General features: G+C 45.9%; 1 protein-coding gene across 23 annotated transcripts in view; it reads left to right on the plus strand.

The window, feature by feature from the left end:
- The window catches only part of CACNA1B (calcium voltage-gated channel subunit alpha1 B), a 243,343-nt gene that overhangs the window by 16,408 nt on the left and 203,149 nt on the right, over positions 1-23,786 (plus strand). For 22 of the 23 annotated variants that reach the window (XR_004031497.1, XR_004031498.1, XR_004031496.1 and 19 more), the window contains 2 exons: positions 19,371-19,462; positions 20,911-21,063. Coding sequence is in view for 19 of the 23 variants with exons in the window: in XM_030818353.1 (XP_030674213.1) it covers positions 19,371-19,462; positions 20,911-21,063 (245 nt within the window). In the remaining 4 variants the exon portion in view is untranslated. The remainder of the gene's footprint in view (positions 1-19,370; positions 19,463-20,910; positions 21,064-23,786) is intronic. The other variant, XM_030818355.1, reaches the window with a different exon arrangement.

Here is a 23,786-nt window from a genome sequence, read left to right on the forward strand (position 1 = left end):
TGCCTCAGCCTCCCGAGTAGCTGGGACTACAAGCACCGGCCACCATGTCCGGCTAATTTTTTGTATTTTTAGTAGAGATGGGGTTTCACCTTGTGAGCCAGGATGATCTCGATCTCCTGACCTCGTGATCCGCCCACCTTGGCCTCCCAAAGTGCTGGGATTACAGGCGTGAGCCACCGTGCCCGGCCCTACATATCCTTTTAGTTGAAATGTGTCTTCATGTATTTTGCTCATATTCCAGTTGGATTGTTTGATATTAGTCTATTGCTAGATATGTGGTTTTTCAGATATTTTTTCCTACTCTGTAGCTTTTTTCTCCCATTTTCTTAACAGAGACTTTGCCCAGCAAAATTTTTAAATTTTGATGAAGTCCAATTTGTCCGTTTTTCCTTTTGTGGATTAGGCTTGTGGTGCGAACTCTTTGCCAGCCCTAGAGCGTGAAGATTTTTCCTGTGATTCCATTTTCTAAAAGTTTTGTCATTTTACATTTTACATGTATCAGCTGTGAGGTTTAGGTTGAAGAGTTTGTTTTGTTTTTCGCCTGTGGGTGTCCAGTGGCACCAGCACCATTTGTTGAAAGGGCTGCATTTCTTCCATTGAATTGCTTTTGTGCTTTATCAAAAATCAACTGGGCGTGCTTGTCTGGACCTATTTCTGGGTTCTTTATTCCGTTCCATTGATCTGTGTGTCTGTCCCTCGTACCACGCAGTCCTGATCACGGTAGTTATGTAATAAGGCTTGAAACTGGGTAGGACTTACTCCTCCCAATTTATTCTTTTTCTTCTAAATTATTTTAGCCATTCTAGGTACTTTGCCTTTCATATACATTTTAGAATAATCTTGCCAATATATACAAAAAATCTTGATATATAAAAAAAAAATCAGTTTCAAGCCAGAATTATATAAAACCTATGTGTTAGTTTGTGAACATTTTTACTATGTTAAGTCTTCCAATCCAGGAACGTGGTATATTTCTCCATTTATGTAGATCTTTTATCGCTTTCATCGGCATTTTGCAGTTTTAAGGATACAAGTCCCGTACATGTTTTGTTACATTTACATCTAAGTATTTCTTTTATTTTGTGTGATTATTAGATGGTATTGTATTTTAAATTTTGGTATCTGTATGTCCATTGCTAGGATATAGAAAAACCATAGATTTCTATATGTTGATCATGCTAAACTAACTTAGCAGTAGTTCTAGGACAATTTCTTTGGAGCTTCTCTGGAATTTCCTATGTTGACAAACATGTCATCTGCAAAGAGGGACAGCTTTGTTTCTTCTCTTAAAATCTGAATGCCTTTTCTTTTCTTACCTTATTGCATTTACTAGAACTTCTAGTACTGCGTTAAAGACTGGTGTGGTGAGAGGGGCATCGTTGCTTTGTTCCAAATTTGAGGAGGAAAACATTCGGACTTTAACTATTAAGAATAATGTTAGCGGCCGGGTGTGGTGGCTCACGCCTGTAATCCCAGCACTTTGGGAGGCTGAGGCAGGCGGATCACGAGGTCAGGATATCGAGACCATCCTGGCTAACACGGTGAAACCCCGTCTCTGCTAAAAATACAAAAAATTAGCCGGGCGTGATGGCGGGCGCCTGTAGTCCCAGCTACTCGGGAGGCTGAGGCAGGAGAATGGCGTGAACCCGGGAGGCAGAGATTGCAGTGAGTGGAGATGGTGCCACTGCACTCCAGCCGGGGCAAAAGAGCGAGACTCCGTCTCAAAAAAAAAAAAAAAAGAATAATGTTAGTTGTAGGGTTTTGTAGTTGCTCTTTATTAAGGCGAGGCAGTTTCCCTCTGTTCCAGTTTTCCAGGCACTATTATAGTAAATGACTGTTAGATTTTATCAAATGCCTTTTTTGCATTGGTGTGATCTTGTGAGTTTTCTCCTTTAGGATGTTAATACGGTGGATTACGATGGTTGATTTTTTGAGTCTTGAACTAGGGATACTTCCCTGGAATAGACATGGTCGTGGTATATAATTGTTTTGATATCGCTGAAGTCTATTTGCTAACATCTCGTTAAGGATTTTTACATATGTATTCATGAAGGCTGTTGGTCTGTCGTGTTTTTTGGTACCGTCTTGTTTTGATGTCAGGGTGATGCAAGCTTCATAAAATGAATTTAGAAATGCTCTCCCTCTTCTATTTTCTAAAAGCCATTGTGTGAAAACGGAATTAGTTCTTTAATGTTTGTTAGAAAAATCTACAGTGAATCCAACTGGTCCTGGAGATTTCCTTTTTGGGAGCTTTCAAGTTACGCATTCGCTTTCCTTAAGAGTTAGTGGGTGTTCGAATGATCTGTGTCATGCTGGGTCCGTCGTGTGAGTTTGCGTTTTCTGAGGAAGTGGTCCGTTCAGTCCAGCTCGTTGAATTCATGTGTGTAGAGTTGTTCCCAGTGTTCCCTCATTGTCCTTTTGATGTCTGTAGGGTTTGTAATAGCTCGTTTCATTTCTTATATTGGTAATTTTTGTCTTCTTTTTTTGTTCTTGTGTGTGTGGGGCTTTTTCTTTCTGGTCAGTCTTGCTGGAAATTTGTTAATTATGTCAGTTTTTTTTTTTTTCCAGAGAACCACCTCTCTGTTTGGTTGATTTTCTCTTTTTTGCTTACTATTTCATTTGTTTCTCCCCTTATTTTATTACTTCCTTCCTTCTGTTTGATTTGAGTTTATTTTACTCTTCATTTTCTCTGTTCTTGTGGCAAGAGCTTAGACTAGTGATTACAGTTTTTGTTTTTTTCTAACATATGTATAATACTATAAATTTGCTTCTTAGGCCGGGTGCGGTGGCTCATGGTTGTAATCCTAGCACTTTGGGAGGCCAAGGCGGGTGGATCACCTGAGGTCAGGAGTTCAAGACCAGCCTGGCTAATGTGGTGAAACCCCGTCTCTACTAAAAATACAAAAATTAGCCAGGCATGGTGACGGGCGCCTGTAATCTCAGCTACTCAGGAGGCTGAGGCAGGAGAATCACTTGAACCTGGAAGGTAGAGGTTGCGGTGAGCCGAGATCGCGCCACTGCACTTCAACCCGGGTGACGGAGTGAGACTCCGTCTCAAAAAATAAAAGGAAAAACAAAAAGTTTACTTCTTAGCACTACTTTAGTTATATACTACACATTTTAATATGTTGTATTTTCTATTTAATTCAATTCCGTGTATTTTATTTTGTGTTTTTATTTTTATATTATTATTATTATTATTATTTTTTTTTTTTTTTTGAGACGGAGTCTCGCTCTGTCGCCCAGGCTGGAGTGCAGTGGCGCAATCTCGGCTCACTGCAAGCTCCGCCTCCCGGGTTCACGCCATTCTCCTGCCTCAGCCTCTCTGAGTAGCTGGGACTACAGGCGCCCGCCACCACGCCCGGCTAATTTTTTGCATTTTTAGTAGAGACGGGGTTTCACCGTGGTCTCGATCTCCTGACCTCGTGATCCGCCCGCCTCGGCCTCCCAAAGTGCTGGGATTACAAGCGTGAGCCACCGCGCCCGGCTATATTATTATTATTATATTTTTGCAGCAATCTCAGCTCACTGCAACCTCTGCCTCCTGGGTTCAAGCAATTCTCCTGCCTCAGCCTCCCGAGTAGCTGAGACTACAGGCATCCACCACCATGGCCAGCTAATTTTTGTATTTTTAGTAGAGACGGGGTTTCAAATGAAATTTTATTTACCCATATTTTTACTCCTTCCATTTTTCTATCTTCCTAATGGCCAACAATTAAAATAAAAATCATATTCTTTCTGTTTAGATAAATTTCTTTAATTATTCTTTCAGGATAGGTCTGCTGGTGACAAATTCTCTTAATATTTATTCACCTGAGAATGACCTGATTTCCCCTCCATTCCCCAAAGATGTATTGCTGGGTATAGATATCTGGGTTGACAATTCTTTTCTTTCAGCATCTGAAAATACTGTGCAACTTCCTTCTGACCTTCATGGTTTATGATGAGAAATCTTCTGTCAGCCGAGTTGTTTTTCCAAATAGAAAAGGTATTATGTTTCTCTGATGCCTTCAATAATTTTTCTTTTTAGTTTTTGGAAATTTGACTGTGATGCATCTTGTTTTGATTATCTTTGAGTTGATCCTGTTTGGGGTCCCCTCAGCTTCTTGAATCTGTAGGTTTATTTCTCTTACCAAATTTGGCAAGTTCTCAGCCATTATATCTTTGAGTACTTTTTCAGTCCTGCCTTCATTCTCCTTTTTTTCTGGAACTCTGATGATACTAATATTATGGTTCCATCGTTCCTTGAGGCTCTGTTGTTGTTGTTCTTCTTGTTTTTCTTTCTTTTTATTTTTTGAGACAGGGTCTTAATCCGTTGCTCAGGCTGGAGTGTAGTAGCATGATCACGGCTCGCTGCAGCCTCCACCTTCCAGGCTAAAGCGATCCTCCCACCTCAGCATCCTGAGTAGCTGGGACTACAGGCACATGCCACCAAGCCTGAATAATTAAAAAACAATTTTTTTTTTTTTTGAAACGGAGTCTCCCTCTGTCACCCAGGCTGGAGCGCAGTGGCACGATCTTGGCTCACTACAAGCTCCGCCTCCTGGGTTCACGCCATTCTTCTGCCTCAGCCTCCTGAGTAGTTGGGACTACAGGCGCCCATCACCACGCCCAGCTAATTTTTTGTATTTTTAGTAGAGACGGGGTTTCACTGTGTTAGCCAGGATGGTCTCGATCTCCTGACCTCGTGATCCACCCGCCTCAGCCTCCCTAAAAATTTTTTTTTGTTGAGATGGAGTCTAACTATGTTGCCCAGGCTAGTTTAAAACTCCTGGACTCAATCAGTCCTCCTGCCTCAGCTTTCCAAAGTGCTTGGATTATAGGTGTGAGCCACCCTGCCTGGCCTTCTTTTTTCTTTCTTTCTTTTTTTTTTGTGAGATGGAGTCTCTCTCTGTTGCCCAGGGTGGAGTGCAGTGCTGCAATCTCGGCTCACTGCACCCTCCACCTCCTAGGTTCAAGCAATTCTCCTGCCTTAGCTTCCTGAGTAGCTGGGATTACAGGCACGCACCACCATGCCCGGCTAATTTTTGTATTTTTTTTTTTTAGTAGAGGTGGGGTTTCACCATGTTGGCCAGGCTGGTCTCGAACTCCTGATCTCAGATAATCCACCTGTCTCGGCCTCCCAAAGTGCTGGGATTGGGATGTGCTCTCTTAACCTCAGTTTCCTTCTCTTACAAAGAACTGTGTAGTGTGCCAGCCCCTGAGGGTGTCGTGAGAGTCCCTGGCTTGTAGTAATAGCTCACTGCTGTCCTGTGTGCTTGGGGTTGAGGGTCCCCGCGTGCCATGCCTAGCTCTTCTTCTCCCCTGTCCTTGCTTTGGAGCAGGCTAGGTGGCTCCCACTTCTTGGCCTGTTAGAGCAGGGACTGGGGTGGGGAGGCCGAGGGGATGCTGCGGCGTCTTTGGCTGAGAACTGCAGGCTCTCTCCATGGCAACTGCAAGCAGGCTTCTGGGTGAGAACCAGTGCCCGGAAGGTCAGTGACAAAGCAGATCCTGGAGATGGTGCCTCCCCTGCCAGCTTGGCTCCCGTGTAGAACCAGCCTGAGAGTAGTAAGCAGTCTCCCTGGACTGGGCCTGACTGGCACCAGCCCCACCTGCCCTGGCCCAGGGACCCCTGCACCTGTGCAGGATTTGTGGTCTCCCCCGGCTCAGTGCAGACCCTCTGAGGGGCTGGTCCAGGTTGATGAGGCGTGGGTAGGGCTCTGTGCCACAGGGATGGGTACAGGGGCTGGCCAGCCTGGGCCAGATGTATGGGGACAAGGGAGCATCCATAGTTTCTCATAGAACATAACAGCTCTGAGTCCCCAGTCACCTCTGCCAGCTCTTGGCATTTTCAGAACTGGGGGGCCCTGTGGGGTATGGCTGGGCTGTGAAGTGTGGAGGTGGCTAGACCATGCCTGGCTGAGGTGTGCCCCAGAAGCTCCTCACAGACGGCTGTGGAAAGGCAGGGTGCCCCCCTGGCCCACGCGGAGGGTGTGTGACTCGTGCCCCCCTGGCCCAGGTGGAGGGCGTGTGGCTGCGACCTAGAGTCTGGGGGAATGTGGGGTCAGTTTTGGGTTAGGGTTAGGGGGCCCAGAAGAAGCCTGCAGCAGTGTGGTTCCAGCCTTCCTGCCCTCTGTGGGGCTGGGAGCACTCCCCGACCTTGGGTGCCAGAGTGAGGGCGGGTCTTTACATGTGTGACTGCTGTTGTGTCTGTGCTGTGTGTGTCTGTGCCGTGTGTCTCTGGTCTGTGTATGTGTGTTTCTGTGTTCGTGTCTGTGCTGTGTGTCCCTGTGTCTGTGTATGTGTGTCTCTGTGTCCGTGTCTGTGCTGTGTGTCTTTGTCTGTGTATGTGTGTCTCTGTGTTCGTGTCTGTGCTGTGTGTCTCTGTGTCTGTGTATGTGTGTCTCTGTGTCCATGTGTCCGTGTCTGTGCTGTGTCTCTGTGTCTGTGTATGTGTGTCTCTGTGTCCATGTGTCCGTGTCTGTGCCGTGTGTCTCTGTGTCTGTGTATGTGTGTCTCTGTGTTCGTGTCTGTGCTGTGTGTCTCTGTGTCTGTGTATGTGTGTCTCTGTGTTCGTGTCTGTGCTGTGTGTCTCTGTGTCTGTGTATGTGTGTCTCTGTGTTCGTGTCTGTGCTATGTATCCCTGTGTCTGTGCTGTGTGTCTCTCTGTCCCTGTATTTGTGTGTCCCTGTGTCCGTGTGTCTGTGTGTGTACCATGTGTCCCTGTGTCTGTGTGTCCTTGTGTCTGTGCTGTGTGTCCCTGTGTCTGTGCTGTGTGTCTCTGTGTCTGTGTCTGTGTGTCCCTGTGTCCCTGTGTCTGTGTGTCTGTGTGTGTACCGTGTGTCCTTGTGTCTGTGTCTGTGCCGTGGTGTGTCTCTGTCTGTGCCTTGTGTCTGTGTGTCTGTTCTGTGTGTCTCTGTGTCTGTGCTGTGTGTCTCTGTGTCTGTGCTGTGTGTCTCTGTGTCCGTGTGTCTGTGTCTGTGCTGTGTGTCTCTGTCTCTGTGTCTGTGCTGTGTGTCTCTCTGTCCCTGTGTCTGTGTCTGTGTGTCCCTGTGTCCGTGTCGGTGCTGTGTGTCCCTGTGTCTGTGCTGTGTGTCTCTGTGTCCCTGTGTCTGTGTATGCGTCTGTGTGTCTCTGTATCTGTGAGTCTTTGCCATGTATCTGTGCTGTGTGTCCTTGTGTCTGTGCTGTGTGTCTCTCTGTCCCTGTGTCTGTGTGTCCGTGTCTGTGCTGTATGTCTCTGTGTGTCCCTGTGTCTGTGTATGTGTCTGTGTGTCTCTGTGTCTGTGTGTCTGTCTGTGCCATGTATCTGTGCTGTGTGTCCCTCTGTCTGTGTGTCCATGTCTGTGCTGTGTGTCTCTGTGTCCCCGTGACTGTGTTTGTGTCTGTGTGTCTCTGTGTCTGTGTCCCTGTGTCTTTGTCTTTGTATGTGTGTCTCTGTATCTTTGTGTCTGTGTGTCCGTGTCTGTGCCACGTGTCCCATCCCTGTGTCTGTGCCATGTGTCTCTGTGTTCCTGTGTCCATGTGTCCGTGTCTGTGCCTGCGTGTCCGTGTGTCCCCGTGTCCATGTCTGCAACCTCCACCTCCCTCCCGGGTTCAACTGATTTTCCTGCCTCAGCCTCCTGAGTAGCTGGGATTACAGGCACCCACCACGAAGCCCAGCTGATTTTTGTATTTTTAGTAGAGATGGGGTTATTATTATTTTGCATTATTTTGGTGATACAGATTGTCAGAGTGGACTGGGCACAAGTGTTCAAACATTTCATGGCTCCTGAGACATTTTGCCAGTTTGTTTTCCAAATGGGATATATAAGTTCATATTCCACCAGTTCTGTGTAAATCGTTAGGGTTTTTTTGTGATTTTTTTTTTTTTTTTTTTTGAGACTGAGTCTAGATCTGTTGCCCAGGCTAGAGTGCAGTGGCGCGATCTCGACTCACTGCAACCTCAACCTCCAGGGTTCACGTGATTCTTCTGCCTCAGCCTCCTGAGTAGCTGGGACTACAGGCACCCACGACCACGCCCAGGTGATTTTTTGTATTTTTAGTAGAGATGGGGTTTCACCATGTTGGCTAGGCTGGCGTCGAACTCCTGACCTCAAGTGATCCACCCGCCTCGACCTCCCAAAGTGCTGGGATTACAGGTATGAGCCACCGCGTCTGGCCTAAATCATTAGTTTTAATGTCAGCTTTGCCACCACTGGATATATTTTCAAAGCTCTTGTGAATTTACTCAATATAAATCTGTACCTTGTTGTCCTTTTCCATTACTGATGAGCTTGAGCATGTTCACACATTACTAAATGGTGTTTACTTTTGTGAGTTATCTCTGGGGTTCTTTGCCATTTCATTTTGGAAATTTCTCCATTAACGTTTATTGGGTGCACACTGCCTACCAGGTACTGTACCTGGCCTGGAGCTAAGAAGGAAAACACTGGTTCCTCCTGGAGAAGGAGAAACTAGGGGTGGAGCGAGAGGTCCCGCTGGCTCTTAGCCCCTCCCCAACGCCCCTCCTCTCTGAGGCAGCTGTTGCCTCCTTGCTTTTCAGTAGGATTTTTCTAGAGCCTAAGGCTTCAGGGCATAGAAAGTACCCAATACTTGTGTTGGTATTTAACACATGTTAAGTTCATGTGTGTGTGCTGTAATTTCCTTTTGTCTATTGTTGTTAATATAACATCTTTAATTTAAATACCTCAAAGTTATTTTATTTATTCTTTGTTTAAATGTCAGCAGAGGATAAACATTTTTCTTTTCTGTTTACAAAAAATAACTGATTTTCTTATTTTATGACACACACTGCCACCATCCTGCGATATCCACTGTTAATATTTTGAGATATTTCCTTCCTTCCAAGCTTTTTCTGTGTGTAGGTTTTTAAATACACAATTGATACCACCCTCCAGGGCTACTGCGGGCACCCCCCTCCCGTCGTGGGCAGGCCGCCTGGTGCAGCTGTGCCGGCTTGTACAAGATGCAGGGTGAGGGCCCCATGAGTGCTCACTGCACACAGATGTCTCAGCATCTGATGTCCCGGCAACCCCCACTGCCGAGTGTCCTCTGAGGAGACGATTCTGCCTTGTGGGCAGAACTCTGGTAGATTCCTCTTGTCAAGCATTTGGGTTATTTCCTATTTTGCTTTTGTAGATAAACCAAAACACATACCTATATCTTTAGACATCTCTGATTATTTCCTTGGGACAAATGCCTAAAAGTTGGATGAGCCTTGTTTCTCCTGTAAATTATACTATTAAAAAACTTCACCAGTGGCTCACGCCTGTAATCCCAGCACTTTGAGAGGCTGAGGCAGGCAGATCATGGGGTCAAGAGATCGAGACCATTCTGGCCAACACTGTGAAACCCCGTATCTACTAAAAATACAAAAAAAATTAGCTAGGTGTGGTGGTGCGCGCCTGTAGTCCCAGCTACTCGGGAGCCTGAGGCAGGAGAATCACTTGAACCCGGGAGGCGGAGGTTGCAGTGAGCCGAGATTGCGCCACTGCACTCCAGCCTGGCGAGAGAGCGAGACTCTGTCTCAAACAAACGAAAACCCTTCACCTTCTCATCACTTGGTCGTGCCCTGCTTTGAGTCATGCACATCGGTGGTCTCTCCCTGTCCGTGCCTGTGGTCTCATTGTGTAGCTCAGAGGAGGGGTTTAATGTCTCATGAAGCCAGTCCTGTTCTCCTTGCTTTTCTTCTTTGAATCATTCTTTAATGTTTTGCCTACTTAGTTTTCCAGATAGATTTTGCCATCATTTTGTTGTAGTCCCAATAACCCCGTTGGGATTTTGATTTATCAGAATCTATAAATTGATTTCAGGAGAATCAAGTTTAGAAATAAATATATATTCTGTCTGTCCATCCAGGAATGTAGTATGTATGAAAATTTATTCAGCTTTCCTTTTTTTTTGTAAATAGATTTTGTAGTTTCTTTATAAAAGTCACCTGCACTGTTAAAGCTATTCCTAAGTGGTTTGTATTGATTGGCGGCATTTCGATTGAGGCATTTATTTCGTTGCATTTCCTGGCTGTCCCTGTCTGGCGTCACTGCTGGCTTCTGGTGTTTGTCCATCCATCAGGCTGCTGGTTCTGGGTGCCAGTGCACACCCCTTCTGGGTAGAGCTGGGCTTGGACCGAAGTTTTGGTTGTGATTACGATACCTGGAGGTTGCTTTTCCTGCCAGTTTTTTCCTTTCTCTTATTGGTTTGATCTCATCATCCTGCGCTTTTGGGTTTTGTGCTGCTTTCTGTCTTTTTTGGAAGTCGGGAGGGGCACACAAACCAGAAGGAAGCTTTTCAAGCTGATGCTCTGGACCACTGGGGCTCACAACTTGGGTGAACATCAGAATCTCCCTGTAAGGCGTGTAAAACCCAGAGTGCTGGGCCCTGCCCTCTGATTTCTGAGTTCTTTCTGGGAAAGAATTAGCATTTCTTTCTTTCAAAATATGTATATATATATTTTACTATTTCTCTCTCTTTTTTTTTTTTTTTGAGAGACAGGGTCTTGCTCTGTCGTTTTGTTGCCCAGGCTGGAGTGCAGTGGCTGGGCACTCCAGTGATCATGGCTCACTGCAGCCTCAACCTCCTGGGCTCAAGCCATCCTCCCACCTTAGCCTCCTGAGGGTGGAACTACAGGTGTGTGCCACCATGCCTGGCTAATTAAAAAATTTTTTTTTGTAGAGATGGGTCTCACTATGTTGTCCAGTCTAATCTTGAACTCCCGGGCTCAGGCGATCCTCCCACCTCTGCCTCTCAAAGGGCTACGATTACAGGCGTGAGCCACTGCACTGCCTCCGCCTCCCCCCTCCTCCTGCTGTCCCCTCAAGAATTTGCTAATGGTCTGCCAGGTGATTCTGAGGCAGCTGGGAGATCCTGGGTTGGTTCTTAACCAAGTTCCTGGGAGTTTTATCACTGTCTGCCAGCGGTGATCATTTTATCTATTTCTTTCTTTATTTCCTATTCATGTCCTGTTATGTTGGTGAGAACTCTTAAAACAATATTAAATGAGAATTATGGTGATACTTCTTATTTTGTCATCTGACTTGAAGAAAATCCTTCATGATAAATGTGGGTTTGTTAGTACTCTTGAGAATGGATTTCGTGCATAGAAAATATTTTTCAGAAACTAGTTTCTAAATGTCAACATTCAATTTTTAAAGTTAGAACTCCAAAAACATTGGGTTTTTAAAAGCTTTTAGGGGCCAGGCGCGGTGGCTCACACCTGTAATCCCAGCACTTTGGGAGGCCGAGGCGGGTAGATCACGAGGTCAGGAATTTGAAACCAGCCTAACCAGCATGGTGAAACCCTGTCTCTACTAAAAATACAAAAATTAGCCGGGTGTGGTGGTGCATGCCTGTAGTCCCAGCTACTCGGGGGGCTGAGGCAGAAGAATCGCTTGAACCCAGGAGGCGGAGCTTGCAGTGAGCCGAGATTGCGCCACTGCACTCCAGCCTGGGTGACAGAGTGAGACTCTGTCTCAAAAAAAAAAAAAAGCTTTTAGATTCAACTTATGAAAAATTAGATTTGTAAATTTAGCAATTTTTAACATTCATTTTCAAGAAGATTTTAAGTAATGTTTTATCCTATTTTATAAACCTAATGTTAGACATTTAAAATTTGGTTTATCAATTTACTGTAACTAGACCTTCCTAAGTACTTAAGTATCGTATATTGAATAAATTAAAGTGTAAATATGGTGAATCATAAATTTGCTTAAATGGTTCAATACTTTCTATAAATTTATTAGGTTTTCAACTTAAAATTACAAGTCTCAATCAGTTCCATTGAATATTTTAAATTCGAATCACAGGGCCAATGTGATGCTAAATACAGCTTCATATGGTCTGATAAATTCTTCATCATAACTCAAAAAATATTAATTCGGAAAATCTGATTTCCACAAACATTGCTACATTTAATTCTCAGCCTTCCTGGGGTTAAATATGCTGGTTCGCTGAAGACACTGTCACCTCCCGACAAGTGAATGGAAGTGCCCTGCCCTTGTCCTAAGGCACTGTCACCTCAGACCTGCCCTTGTCCCCTCTGGGCTGCCTCATCACATTTGCTGGCTGGAATGGCTGGAATGTAGACCAGATTTTTTCCTGAAATATAGTAGTGGACCATGGCAAGGGCCTCTCCACTCAAACACTGGAGGCCTCAGAGGCCCAGTGGACTGCAGTTAGGTTGTAATTTATTCTAGAGGCTGCTCACACCACTTGAGCGGATTTTGTGTTTTTATGGCTCTCAAGATGATAGAAATGTCCAGCCTGGGTCTACACAACTTTGAATTCTGCGTCAAAAAAGAAGAGTTGTTTTCCGGCCCCAGAGGGTCACAGCAACTCCTCCTTGTTCAAATGCGTTTCTGTCTTTCACGTCTTTGGCCTGCCAGGACGACTCCTAAGGCCGCTTTGCTGACATTTCAGCATTTGTTAGAGAGCGTCCTGGTGCCTGGGAGACAGAAACGCTATAAGGTGAAGGGAGAAACTTTTCCTCCTATGTAATTTGTCTTTCTTGGGAATGGAATTGGAGCTTTTCTGGAGCTGTTCACTGTCTGGGTCATCTGTGTTTCCAGTCTCGGTCTTGCTGACTCCATGCCTGTGTGTTGTCTTATTGAACATACGTGTTTCTCTGCATACCCATGTCTAGTCTTATTTAACATGTGTTTCTCTGCATCCCCGTGTGATGCCTTATTTAACATATGTGTGTGTCTGCATCCGTGTGTGATGTCTTTTTTAATATACGTGTTCCCCTGCATGCCCGTGTGTTGTCTTATTTAACATGTGTTCCTCTGTATGCCATGTGATGTCTTATTTAACATACGTGTTCCCCTGCATGCCCGTGTGTTGTCTTATTTAACATGTGTTCCTCTGTATGCCATGTGATGTCTTATTTAACATGCGTGTTCCCCTGCATGCCTGTGTCTAGTCTTATTTAACATACATGTTCCCCTGCATGCCTGTGTCTAGTCTTATTTAACATACATGTTCCCCTGCATGCCTGTGTCTAGTCTTACTTAACATATGTGTTCCTCTGCACGCTCCCCTGGTCTGCATTTCTCTGTACATTGGGAGTTAGCTTGGGAGATTTTTCTTAAGAGAACTAAAATATTACAGATGTGGTTGAAGTCTTTTGAATATAGTCCCCCAGTCAGATTCTCTTCTCTTTCTCTTTTTCTCCCTGTGGGAGCAGGTGTCCTGATTTGTGTTTATCCTGCCAGGGCACGTGGATGTGTGGGCATTCTACCTTTCGCTGTGCGTGTATCCATAAATAATGTAGCGTGTGAGCGCATCTGTGTATTCACAGATAATAATGTGATTATTTCGCAGCCAGCCTTTACCCCTCAACATTATTTTAAACATTTTTCCATGTTAATGTGCATAGGCTTATTTAGTTTTACGTGCTCATTCATTTTTAACTGTAGAATAATATTCCATTGTGTGCATATGCCACAGTTAATTTTTCTGTCTTCTTGTGAAAGGCATTTTTATTTTCCTTTCTTACTATTACAAACAGGGCTACCCCAGAATGTGCCTGGAGTGTGGTTAGAAGTGGTTTCCTAACTCCTGGGGATGCTCATTTAAAAATTTCCTAGAAGTGGCCAAATACTCTCCAAAACAATTCTGCAGTTCTCTCTTCCAACTCATCACCAGGTTTTAACACTGTGTGCTGAACGTCGGATGTGAAGTGGCAGCTCTTCGTTATTTTAATCTGGTTTTCCCTGATTGCCAATCGTTTTGAGCATCTTCTTCCCTCTTGTAATTTGTTGATTTTTCTGATTAGTTATTTGTATTTTTCATATGAATTTGTAGAAATTTTTTCTACATTCAGAAAACCAATTGTTTTTCATTTTCTTTATGCTGTCTTTTATGGTATGGTGTTATTGTATCATAGTCACATTTATTAATCTATTACTTTAGTCTTAAGTCATCCTTCGTTACCTCACCATCACAGAGCTGTTCTGTTGTATTTTTTTTGCGGCTTTAGAGTTTGCTTTCCATGCTTAGGTCTTTGATACACCTGGAATTTATTCGCGAGTGGTGCTTCCTCTTTCTGCTGACGGGTGACCGGGTTTTCCAACATCATTTGGCGGCTGCTCCACCCTTTTTCTCTGATTTGGAATGGTGCCACCACCTTTGTCAAACACCAGGTTTCATACGTCAGGCCTGTTTCTGGCTCTCGTTCTGCCCCATGCCTTCCCTGTCCAATCCACAGAGTATTAATTATTTTAGCTTCACAGTAAGTCTTGGGGAGTGAAGCAAGAGCTGATCTCCCGGTTTGTTCTTCAGCATCGCTTGACTGTTCATGGCCCATTGCTTATCCATGTGGATGTAAAGATGAGCTTGTTAAGTTCCACCAGGGCTCTGCTGAGGTCTTTTTTTAAAAACAACTTTACTGAGGCCGGGCGCAGTGGCTCACGCCTGTAATCCCAGTACTTTGGGAGGCCGAGGCAGGCGGATCACCTGAGGTCAGGAGTTCAAGACCAGCCTGGCCAACATGGTGGAACCCCGTCTCTACTAAAAATACAAAAATTAGCCAGGTGTGGTGGTGAGTGCCTGTAATCCCAGCTACTCGGGAGGCTGAGGCAGGAGAATCGCTTGAACCCAGGAGGCGGAGGTTACAGTGAGCCAAGATCACGCCACTGCATTCCAGCCTGGGCGACAGAGTGAGACTCCGTCTCAAAAGTAAAAAAAAAATGAAAACAAAAAAACAAAAGAAAGCCTTTACTGAGATATAACTTAACACACCATACAATTTTCCCATTTAAAGTGTACAAGTCAGTGGTTTTGGCATATTAAATTTTTAATTATTATTATTTTGGGAGGGAGAGGGAGTCTCGCTCTGTCGCCCAGGCTCGACTACAGTAGCGTGATCTTGGCTCACTGCAAGCTCCGCCTCCTGGGTTCACGCCATTCTCCTGCCTCAGCCTCCCGAGTAGCTGGGACTACAGGCACCTGCCACCATGGCTGGCTAACTTTTTTGTATTTTTAGTAGAGTCGGGGTTTCACCATGTTAGCCAGGATGGTCTCGATCTCCTGACCTCGTGATCCATCCCCCTCAGCCTCCCAAAGTGCTGGGATTACAGGCGTGAGCCACCACACCTGGCTAAATTTTTAATTTTTAAAAATTGTGGTAAAATATGTATAACATGAAGTTTTTTGTTTTAACCTTTTTTTTTTTTTTTTTTTTTGAGACAGAATTTCACTCTTGTTGCCCAGGCTGGAGTGCAATGGTGCAATCTCGGCTCACTGCAACCTCCACCTCCTGGGTTCCAGCGATTCTCCTACCTCAGCCTCCCGAGTAGCTGGGATTACAGGCATGCACCACCACATCTGGCTAATTTTGTATTTTTAGTAGAGATGGGGTTTCTCCATGTTGGTCAGGCTTGTCTTGAACTCCCGACCTCAGGTGATCCACCTGCCTCAGCCTCTCAAAGTGCTGGGATGACAGGCATGAGCCACTGCACCCGGCCTTGCAATTTCCAATTTTTTTATTGCCCCAAACAGAAACTTGGTACCTATTAAGCAAGAACTCCCCACTTCCCTTCCTTCAGCCTTGGCTTGGCGCTAATTTACTTACTGTCTCTGTGAATTTGCCTATTCCAGGTACCTCATGTAAGTGGGATCGTATGTTATTTGCTCTTTTGTGTCTGGATTATTTCACTTACAATAATGTTACCCAAGTTCATCCATGCTGCAGCAAATGCAGCATTAGAGCTTCATTCCTTTTGTGGAGGAACAATAGTTATTCACGTGCATGCACCACATCGTGCGTACGCATTCATCAGGCGATAGACATTTGTGTTCTTCCCCTCTTCCGGTTATTGTGAGTGACGCTGCTATGAGCGTTGGTGTCTAAGTATCTGATTGAGTCCTGCTTTCAATTCTTTTGGATATATGGCTAGAAGGGGAATTGCCAGATCATATGTTAATTCTATGTTTAACTTTTTTTTTTCATTTTTAGTTTTTTTTGAGATGGAGTCTCACTCTATCACCCAGGCTGGAGTGCAGTGGCATGATCTCAGCTCACTGCAACCTCCACCTCTTGGGTTCAAGCGATTCTTGTGCCTCAGCCTCCCAAATGGTTGGGATTATAGGCCCTCATCACCATGCCTGGCTAATTTTTGTATTTTTAGTAGAGACGGCGTTTCACCATGTTGGCCAGGCTGGTTTCGAACTCCTGACCTCAGGTGATCTGCCTGCTTCGGCATCCCAAAGTGCTGGGATTACAGGCGTGAGCCACCGTGCCTGGCCAATAATAGCTATCTCAGTGGGTATGAAGTGGTATTTCATTGTGGTTTTGATGTTTACTTCCCTAATCATTAGTGATGTTGGGCATCTTTTTGTGCACCTATTGGCCATTTGTATATCTTCTTTGGAAGAATGTTCATTCAAGTCCTTTGCCCATTTTAAAATTGAGTTGTTTTTGTTGTTGTTGAGTTGTAAGAGTATTTATATTTTCTGGATATTAATCCCTTATTAGATATATGATTTGCAGATATTTTCTCCCTTTCTGTAGGTTTCTTTTCACTTTTTGATAGTGCCCTCTGATGCAGCAGCCCCCAGCCTTTATGACACCAGGCACTGGGCTCATGGAAGACAATTTTTCCAGAGACCAGAGGTCAGGGGATGGTTTTGGGGCGTTTCAAGTGCGTTATTACATTTATTGTGCACTTTATTTCTATTATTGTTACATTGTGATATATAATGAAATAATTATACAACTCACCATAATATAGAGTCAGTAGGAGCCCCGAGATTGTTGTCCTGCAACTAGATGGTCCCATCTGGGGGTGATGGGTCAGTGACAGATCATCAGGCATTAGATTCTCATAAGGAGCGTGCAACCTAGATCCCTCACATGTGCAGTTCACAATAGGATTCATGCTCCTATGAGAATCTAATACCACCGCCGATCTGACAGGAGGCAGATCTCAGGCAGTAATGCTCGCTCTCCCGCCGCCACCTCCTGCAGAGTGGCCTGATGCCTAACAGGCCACAGAACAGTACTGGTCTGTGGCCTGAGGGTTGGGGACCCTTGCTCTGATGCACAAAACTTTTTACTTTTGATGAAGTTCAGTTTAATCTATTTTTTCTTTTATTGCCTGTGCTCTTGGTGTCATATCCGAGAAATTGTTGCCAAATCCAATGTTATGAATATTTTCCCCTATGTTTCTTCTAAGAGTTTTCTAGTCTTAGCTCTTATATTTAGATCTTTGATCCATTTTGAGTTACTTTCTGTATTTGGTGTAAGGTAAGGGTCCAACTTTTTTCTGCTTGGTTATTGAAAAGATCATTCTCCACTTAATGGTCTTGGTACCTTTGTTGAAAACCAGTTGACATATATGTGAGGGTTTATTTCTGGATTATTATTCTATTCCGTTGATCTAGCTAGTTTTAAATTTTCTACCTTTTCTACATGTTTTTGTTTAATAGTTTACTGTTTTTATCTAAACAAAATTCCTCTTTCAATAGTTGATCCTGTTGAATGTCTTCCCGTAGCATTGGGCTTCCTCAGGTAACTTGGCATTTTGGTTTGAATAGAAGGGCTTTTATTGTCCTTTTTTTTCTTTTTCTATTTTGAGATATTTATCTTTTATTTATTTATTTATTTGAGACGGAGTCTCACTCTGTCACCCAGGCTGGAGTGCAATGGCGCTATCTCAGCTCACTGCAACCTCTGCCTCCCGGGCTCAAGCAGTTCTCCTGCCTCAGCCTCCCAAGTAGCTGGAATTACAGGCATGCGCTACTGCGCCCAGCTAGTTTTTGTATTTTTTTTTTTTTTGTAGAGACGGAGTTTCACCATGTTGGTCAGGCTGGTCTCGAACTCCGGACCTCAGGGGATCCACCTGCCTTGGACTCCCAAAGTGCTGGGATTACAGGTGTGAGCCACTGTGCCCGGCCGATATTTATCTTATTTTTGACCCCCAGCTCTGTCTCAGATTTTTGTCTGTCACTGCTGTGTGTTTGGAGCAGGTGGTCACAAAGCCTTCACCAAGAATCCTGGATGCGCTTTAGAGGCAGAGCCAGCAGGATTATTGGTGAACTGGATGTGGCATATGAGAGAAGGACTGGAGTCAGGGATGAAGCTTCAGGTTTGGTTTAAACAATAGGTGACTGGTGCGATCCACTGAGGGTAACAAAGGGGAAAGGAGCAGGACTGGAAGTAAGAATGGAAAGTTTCTTAGTCACTGTGATGTAACAACTCTCAACTTTAGAAAAAAGGTACATGTTTTATACTTGTGTTAAATTAAAAAAAAGAATTCTTTAGTTGTGTAATGTTTCATATGCTTTTTAAAATACCCATATGGAACTGTTAAAAATGCAGTTGTATATATGAGCCTAGAGCTCCAGGTCTGGGTTAAAGATACACATTTGGGAATAATAGATATTCATGATACTCAAAGCTATTGGGTAGCTCCTACATGGAATGAGCCTTGGGGCACCCACATTTTGAATCTCTGGTGGAGAAGGCAAAGCTGGCAAAAGAAACTAAGAAGGAGCCCCCAGGCAGTGGGAGGAAAACAGGAGAGAGTTGACCTAAGGCAAGAGATCACACCCTTTAAAGGAGACTTGACCGTTAGAATTGGCAAGAGGAAGGCTTGACGTAGCATTTCAGTGGAGAGGTGGGTGAGAACCTGGCTGGGGAAAGCTAATGAGAGAGCGCAAGATAAGGAAGTGGTGAGACCGAGGATTGACACCATCCGTGAGTTCTGATGGGAAGGGAACAGAGAAATGCTCTGTGGTAGAAGGCAGATTTGGGATCTTTAGTTTTGTTCTTAAGATGGGAGATACTAGGATATGTTTTTTTGCTGATAGAACTGACCACAGTGGCTTCCTCATTCCACCTTCCCAATACCCCACTTCCCCGTCTTCTTGAGATAAAGGAAAGAATGGTGGTATATGGGGGTCGGTTCAGGAGTCCCTCAGGCTCCATCCTGCTCCTGCTCTCAGTCACCACTCTTCTCAGAAGGCAGCTTGAAGTGCAGCTGGGGTTGGTTAGAGGATACGGGTCAGCCTTAAACTCAGTTGGTGGACAGATTTCCTGCCATGCCAGGGGCCAAGTGTCTATTCAGAGATGGTGCCCTTGAACTGGAGGTTTGGTCATGTGGGTGATTGTGAACATTCCTGTGAGCGCTTCTGGATTCAGTTCCTGCCTCCTCTCACCTGGCAAGCCGCTCTGTGCTGGCCCTGTGGTTGGACAGTGGGGGGACACAGGTGCTGGCCCTGTGGTTGGACAGTGGCGACACAGGTGCTGGCCCTGTGGTTGGACAGTGGGGACACAGGAATGAAGGTGTCACTGCTCTTGGGAGACGTGACCCTGGTGGTGGGAGGAGTGTGTCCTCTTCCAGGCTCAATGTGAAAACCTTTACTTCCCTTCTTCTCCTTGTTTCTGCCAGGATCCTTGCCACGGCTGGAACTGACTTCGACCTGCGAACACTGAGGGCTGTGCGTGTGCTGAGGCCCCTGAAGCTGGTGTCTGGGATTCCAAGTGAGTCCAGCGAAGATAGGCCCGAGCCTGCTTGGAATAACAACCTCCTCTCCTACCCTCACCACGGACACGGCCGTGGCCATGGTTTGGCTTTGGTGACTCTGAGCTTGCCACTTTTGACCCCAGGGAACCAGGCAGGAGGAAGGGAGGAGCATGCCTTTTTTGGCCTGTCATACCCTCCATGAAAGCCCACAGGGTGATGCTGTTATTTTACCCTGGCCTGGCTTCCCTAGATGGAAGCTTTGTTCCTCCTCACATACTCTGTCACATTTCAGCACTTTGCTTCTTTTTCTGAGGTTAAAGAATGGATGAGAGGTTGACCAAGGTGGTGGGGAAGGATGCCTGAGAAAATGTGCAAAAGCTGCAAAGGGCCACTTGTCTCTTGGCTCAGTCTTGTCAGGGCCGTTGGGGACTGAGGCCAGCCTTAAGACATGTTCCTGAAGTGGGCTGCCCACAGAGCCTGCCATGAGCAGGAGGATGGCCAGGGTGACCTCATGAGCCAGTGACCACCTGGACCCCTATTCCTTCAGCCCATTGGAAGTCTGGTTTTAGGTTTACCTAAGGGCCTGAGTGGACCTGGAACTAGTGCTGTGTCCTCCTGAGGCCACTGAGGGAAGACCCATGATTGGCTCCCTGTTCTGCCCTGAGACCTTGCCAGGCAAGGGTTCTGGCCCATATCCAAGTGCTGGGGCCAGACTCAAAGGGGAGGGGTCAAGGGTTACAGGCTCCTCTGCCCAGTTCCTCACATGCTGTATGGCCAGTGGCAGAACATTCCCAGGGGCAGGTCTTTTTGCCTCACTTTCTCCCAAGGAGTTGGGTCTGTTAGGAATACCTGTACTTAGGATCCCCTGCTCTTCTCTCCCAGGATCCCCTGCTCTTCCCTCCCAGGATCCCCTGCTCTTCCCTCCTAGGATCGCCTGCTCTTAGCTCCCAGCATTCTGTGCTCCTTCCTCCCAGGATCCCCTGCTCTTCCCTCCCAGGATCCCCTGCCCTTAGCTCCCAGCATTCTCTGCTCTTCCCTCCCAGAATTCCCTGTTCTTTCCTCTCAGGACATCCTCTGACTCGGCTCTTCCTTCTCAGGATTTCATTCTCTTTCCTCTCAGGATTCTCTGTTCTTGCCCCACCCTGAGCCCCACTCCCCACCCCAGACTTCATACCCTGACACCCCCACATCCCACTCCTCTGCCTACTTTGAGACACTTCTCAGTCGACTTCTCTCTAGGACCTTATGCTTTGTCCCTAGGACTCTCAGCTCTGCCCTGCACAAGCACTCTCTGCCCCTCTGTGCCTTAAGGGGCTTCAGCTCTGTCCTTTGACCTCGCAAGCACTCACTGCTTAGCACCTTGCTGCCCCCGCTAGATTTCTGCTGTTCTGTCCCTGCCCCCCCACCAAACTCCTTGCCCTACCCTGCCCACGTTGCTTCCTGACCTGCCCTGTTCTGGCCCCAGGTTTGCAGGTGGTGCTCAAGTCCATCATGAAGGCCATGGTTCCACTCCTGCAGATCGGGCTGCTTCTCTTCTTTGCCATCCTCATGTTTGCCATCATTGGCCTGGAGTTCTACATGGGCAAGTTCCACAAGGCCTGTTTCCCCAACAGCACAGGTGAGGCCAGGCAGCACCCTCCAGCACAGGCGAGTGCCACAGATGCGTTCATCCAGGAGATGGGCACTGTTCTAGGTGCTAGAGGGGCCTTCTTGGTGCCAGATACATGAGGTGGAGCTGACATTCTAGTGGAGGACGTAGACAATAGCCTGATAAACACAAGTAAATAAACACAGAAATATAATAATTATTGATTGTAGTAACTTTTGGGAAGAAAACAAAAAGGTATTTGAAATAGAATAATTTGGGGCCTGCTTTACAGAGGGGCCCAGGAGGCCACTCTGCCAAGGTGACCGTCGAGAAGCATCTGAATGCAGGGAGATTGGAGCTGTGTGGCCACCTGGGCAGAACTTTAGTTACCAGTAGTAGCAGTAGTAGTACTAGTAGTAGTAGTAGTACTACTAGTAGTAGTAGTAGTAGTACTAGTAGTAGTAGTAGTACTACTAGTAGTAGTAGTAGTAGTAGTACTAGTAGTAGTAGTACTAGTACTAGTAGTAGTAGCAGCAGCAGTAGTAGTAGTAGTACTAGTACTAGTAGTAGTAGTAGTACTAGTAGTAGTAGTAGTACTAGTAGTAGTAGTACTAGTAGTAGTAGTAGTACTAGTAGTAGTACTAGTAGTACTAGTAGTAGTAGTACTAGTAGTACTAGTAGTAGTAGTAGTACTAGTAGTAGTAGTAGTAGTAGGTGCAAAGGCCTATGGTGTGGAGCAGCAAGAACAAGAGGATTCATGTGGGCTTCATGGCCCTGTCTTATTCTGAGAGAAACGGGCAGACAGTGGAGCGCTTTGAGTGAGGTGTGGCACCTTCTGATCATTCGGGCTGCTCCTGGGAGGCAAAGGCAGAAACAGAGTTGAGTAGAAGATCTCAATCCAGCAGAGGTGATGGTGGCTGGGGCCAGGGTGCTGTGGTAGCGGTGGTTAAAATAGGTCAAATTATGGGTGTATTTGTAGCTAAAGCCAACAGAATTTTCTGAGAGTCTGTATGTGAGGGTAAGAGAAAGAGAAGAGTTAAGGATGAAGCTAAGGTTTGTGGCTTGAACTACAAACTCATTTATTTATTTATTTATTTTGAGACGGAGTCTGGCTCTGTCGCCCAGGCTGGAGTGCAGTGGCGCGATCTTGGCTCAGTGCAAGCTCCGCCTCCCGGGTTCACGCCATTCTCCTGCCTCAGCCTCCCGAGTAGCTGGGACTACAGGCACCTGCCACCACGCCCGGCTAATATTTTATATTTTTAGTAGAGACGGGGTTTCACCGTGTTAGCCAGGATGGTCTCGATCTCCTGACCTCGTGATCCGCCCGCCTCGGCCTCCCAAAGTGCTGGGATTACAGGCGTGAGCCACCGCGCCCGGCCAACGAACTACAAACTTATTAAAGGAGAAAACCCAGCCGGCAGTGGCTCACCTATAGTCCCAGCACTTTTAGAAAAAGGTTTTACTAGAATTTAGATCGTTCGTGATTAAAAAAAAACAAACAAAACTTTAATCCAACTGTAAATAAAAGAGAATTTTCTTAAATCCCCGCAGATTTCCTGCAAACACCATACCTCACTGTAAGCCTTGAGAGCTTTCCCTTTACAGTCAAGAACAAAAGCAAGTCACTTCTAGTCCACGTAGCATTTGTAGTCATGGCCAGTTCATGAGACAAGAAAAAGAAAAAGTTAAAAAAAAAAAAAAGAACTGGAAAGGAGGAGATGAAACTCATTATTCCTAGTCTTCTTTACCAGCATTTATCACAAGATATTTGGACAGAGAGGAATAAACTTAGGTAGTCAGTTTTGCTTTCTAAACCTGGGAGTATTTGCTTTCCATCTGAGAAACTCCTCAAAATTTCAACTATGTTGATAGATATTTTCGTGTGTTGTTATACATTTTTTTTTTTTTTGAAACGGAGTCTCACTCTGTTGCCCAGGCTGGAGGGCAGTGGTGCAATCTTGGCTCACTGCAACCTGCGCCTCCCAGGTTCTAGCAATTTTCCTGCCCCAGCCTCCCGAGTAGCAGGGATTACATGCCCATGGTGTCACGCCCAGCTAATTTTTTGTATTTTAGTAGAGACAGGGTTTCACCATGTTGCCCAGGCTGGTCTCGAACTCCTAAGCTCAGGCAATCTGCCCACCTCGGCCTCCCAGAGTGCTAGGATTACAGGCGTGAACCACCGTGCCTGGCCTGCATTTTTTAAAACTATTTTTTTTCGGCCTTTCATTGAGATTTTTGAGAGTGAAGGGGGTAAACGTGCTGCTTGCTATCTTGTTCCAGAGATTAGCGTGGTTTTCTGGTCTTTCTTTAACCCCTCTTTCTCTGGTCCCTGGCTACCTGCTAGGTTTCAGCACAGTAGAAGGATGTCTGCCCTGTAGGATCAGTGCAGCGAGACCTGGGCCAGGAGGTCTCCAGCCACCCTCCGGGTACATGTTCGGTTGGTTCCAGATCATCCTGCCTGACAGGCACCAGACTGCACAGTGGCTGAGTCCAGCTTGGGACTGGCCAAGGGCCTCAAGTTAGATCTGCGTGTCAGGAGGATCTTGCTGGCAGTTTGGCTGTGAGGGAGAGGAACGGTCCGCGTGGCGGTTTGGTCGTGAGGGAGAGGAACTGTCCGCGTGGCGGTTTGGCTGTGAGGGAGGGGGGGGGGGGGGGGGGACGTCGCGTGGCGGTTTGGCTGTGAGGGAGGTAGTTTGGTCGTGAGGGAGAGGAACGGTCAGGGTGGTGGGAAGAATGGGAGGTTAGGAGGCTGT

This window comes from Nomascus leucogenys, chromosome 8 (assembly GCF_006542625.1).
Source record: "Nomascus leucogenys isolate Asia chromosome 8, Asia_NLE_v1, whole genome shotgun sequence".
Taxonomy (NCBI): Eukaryota; Metazoa; Chordata; class Mammalia; order Primates; family Hylobatidae; genus Nomascus; species Nomascus leucogenys.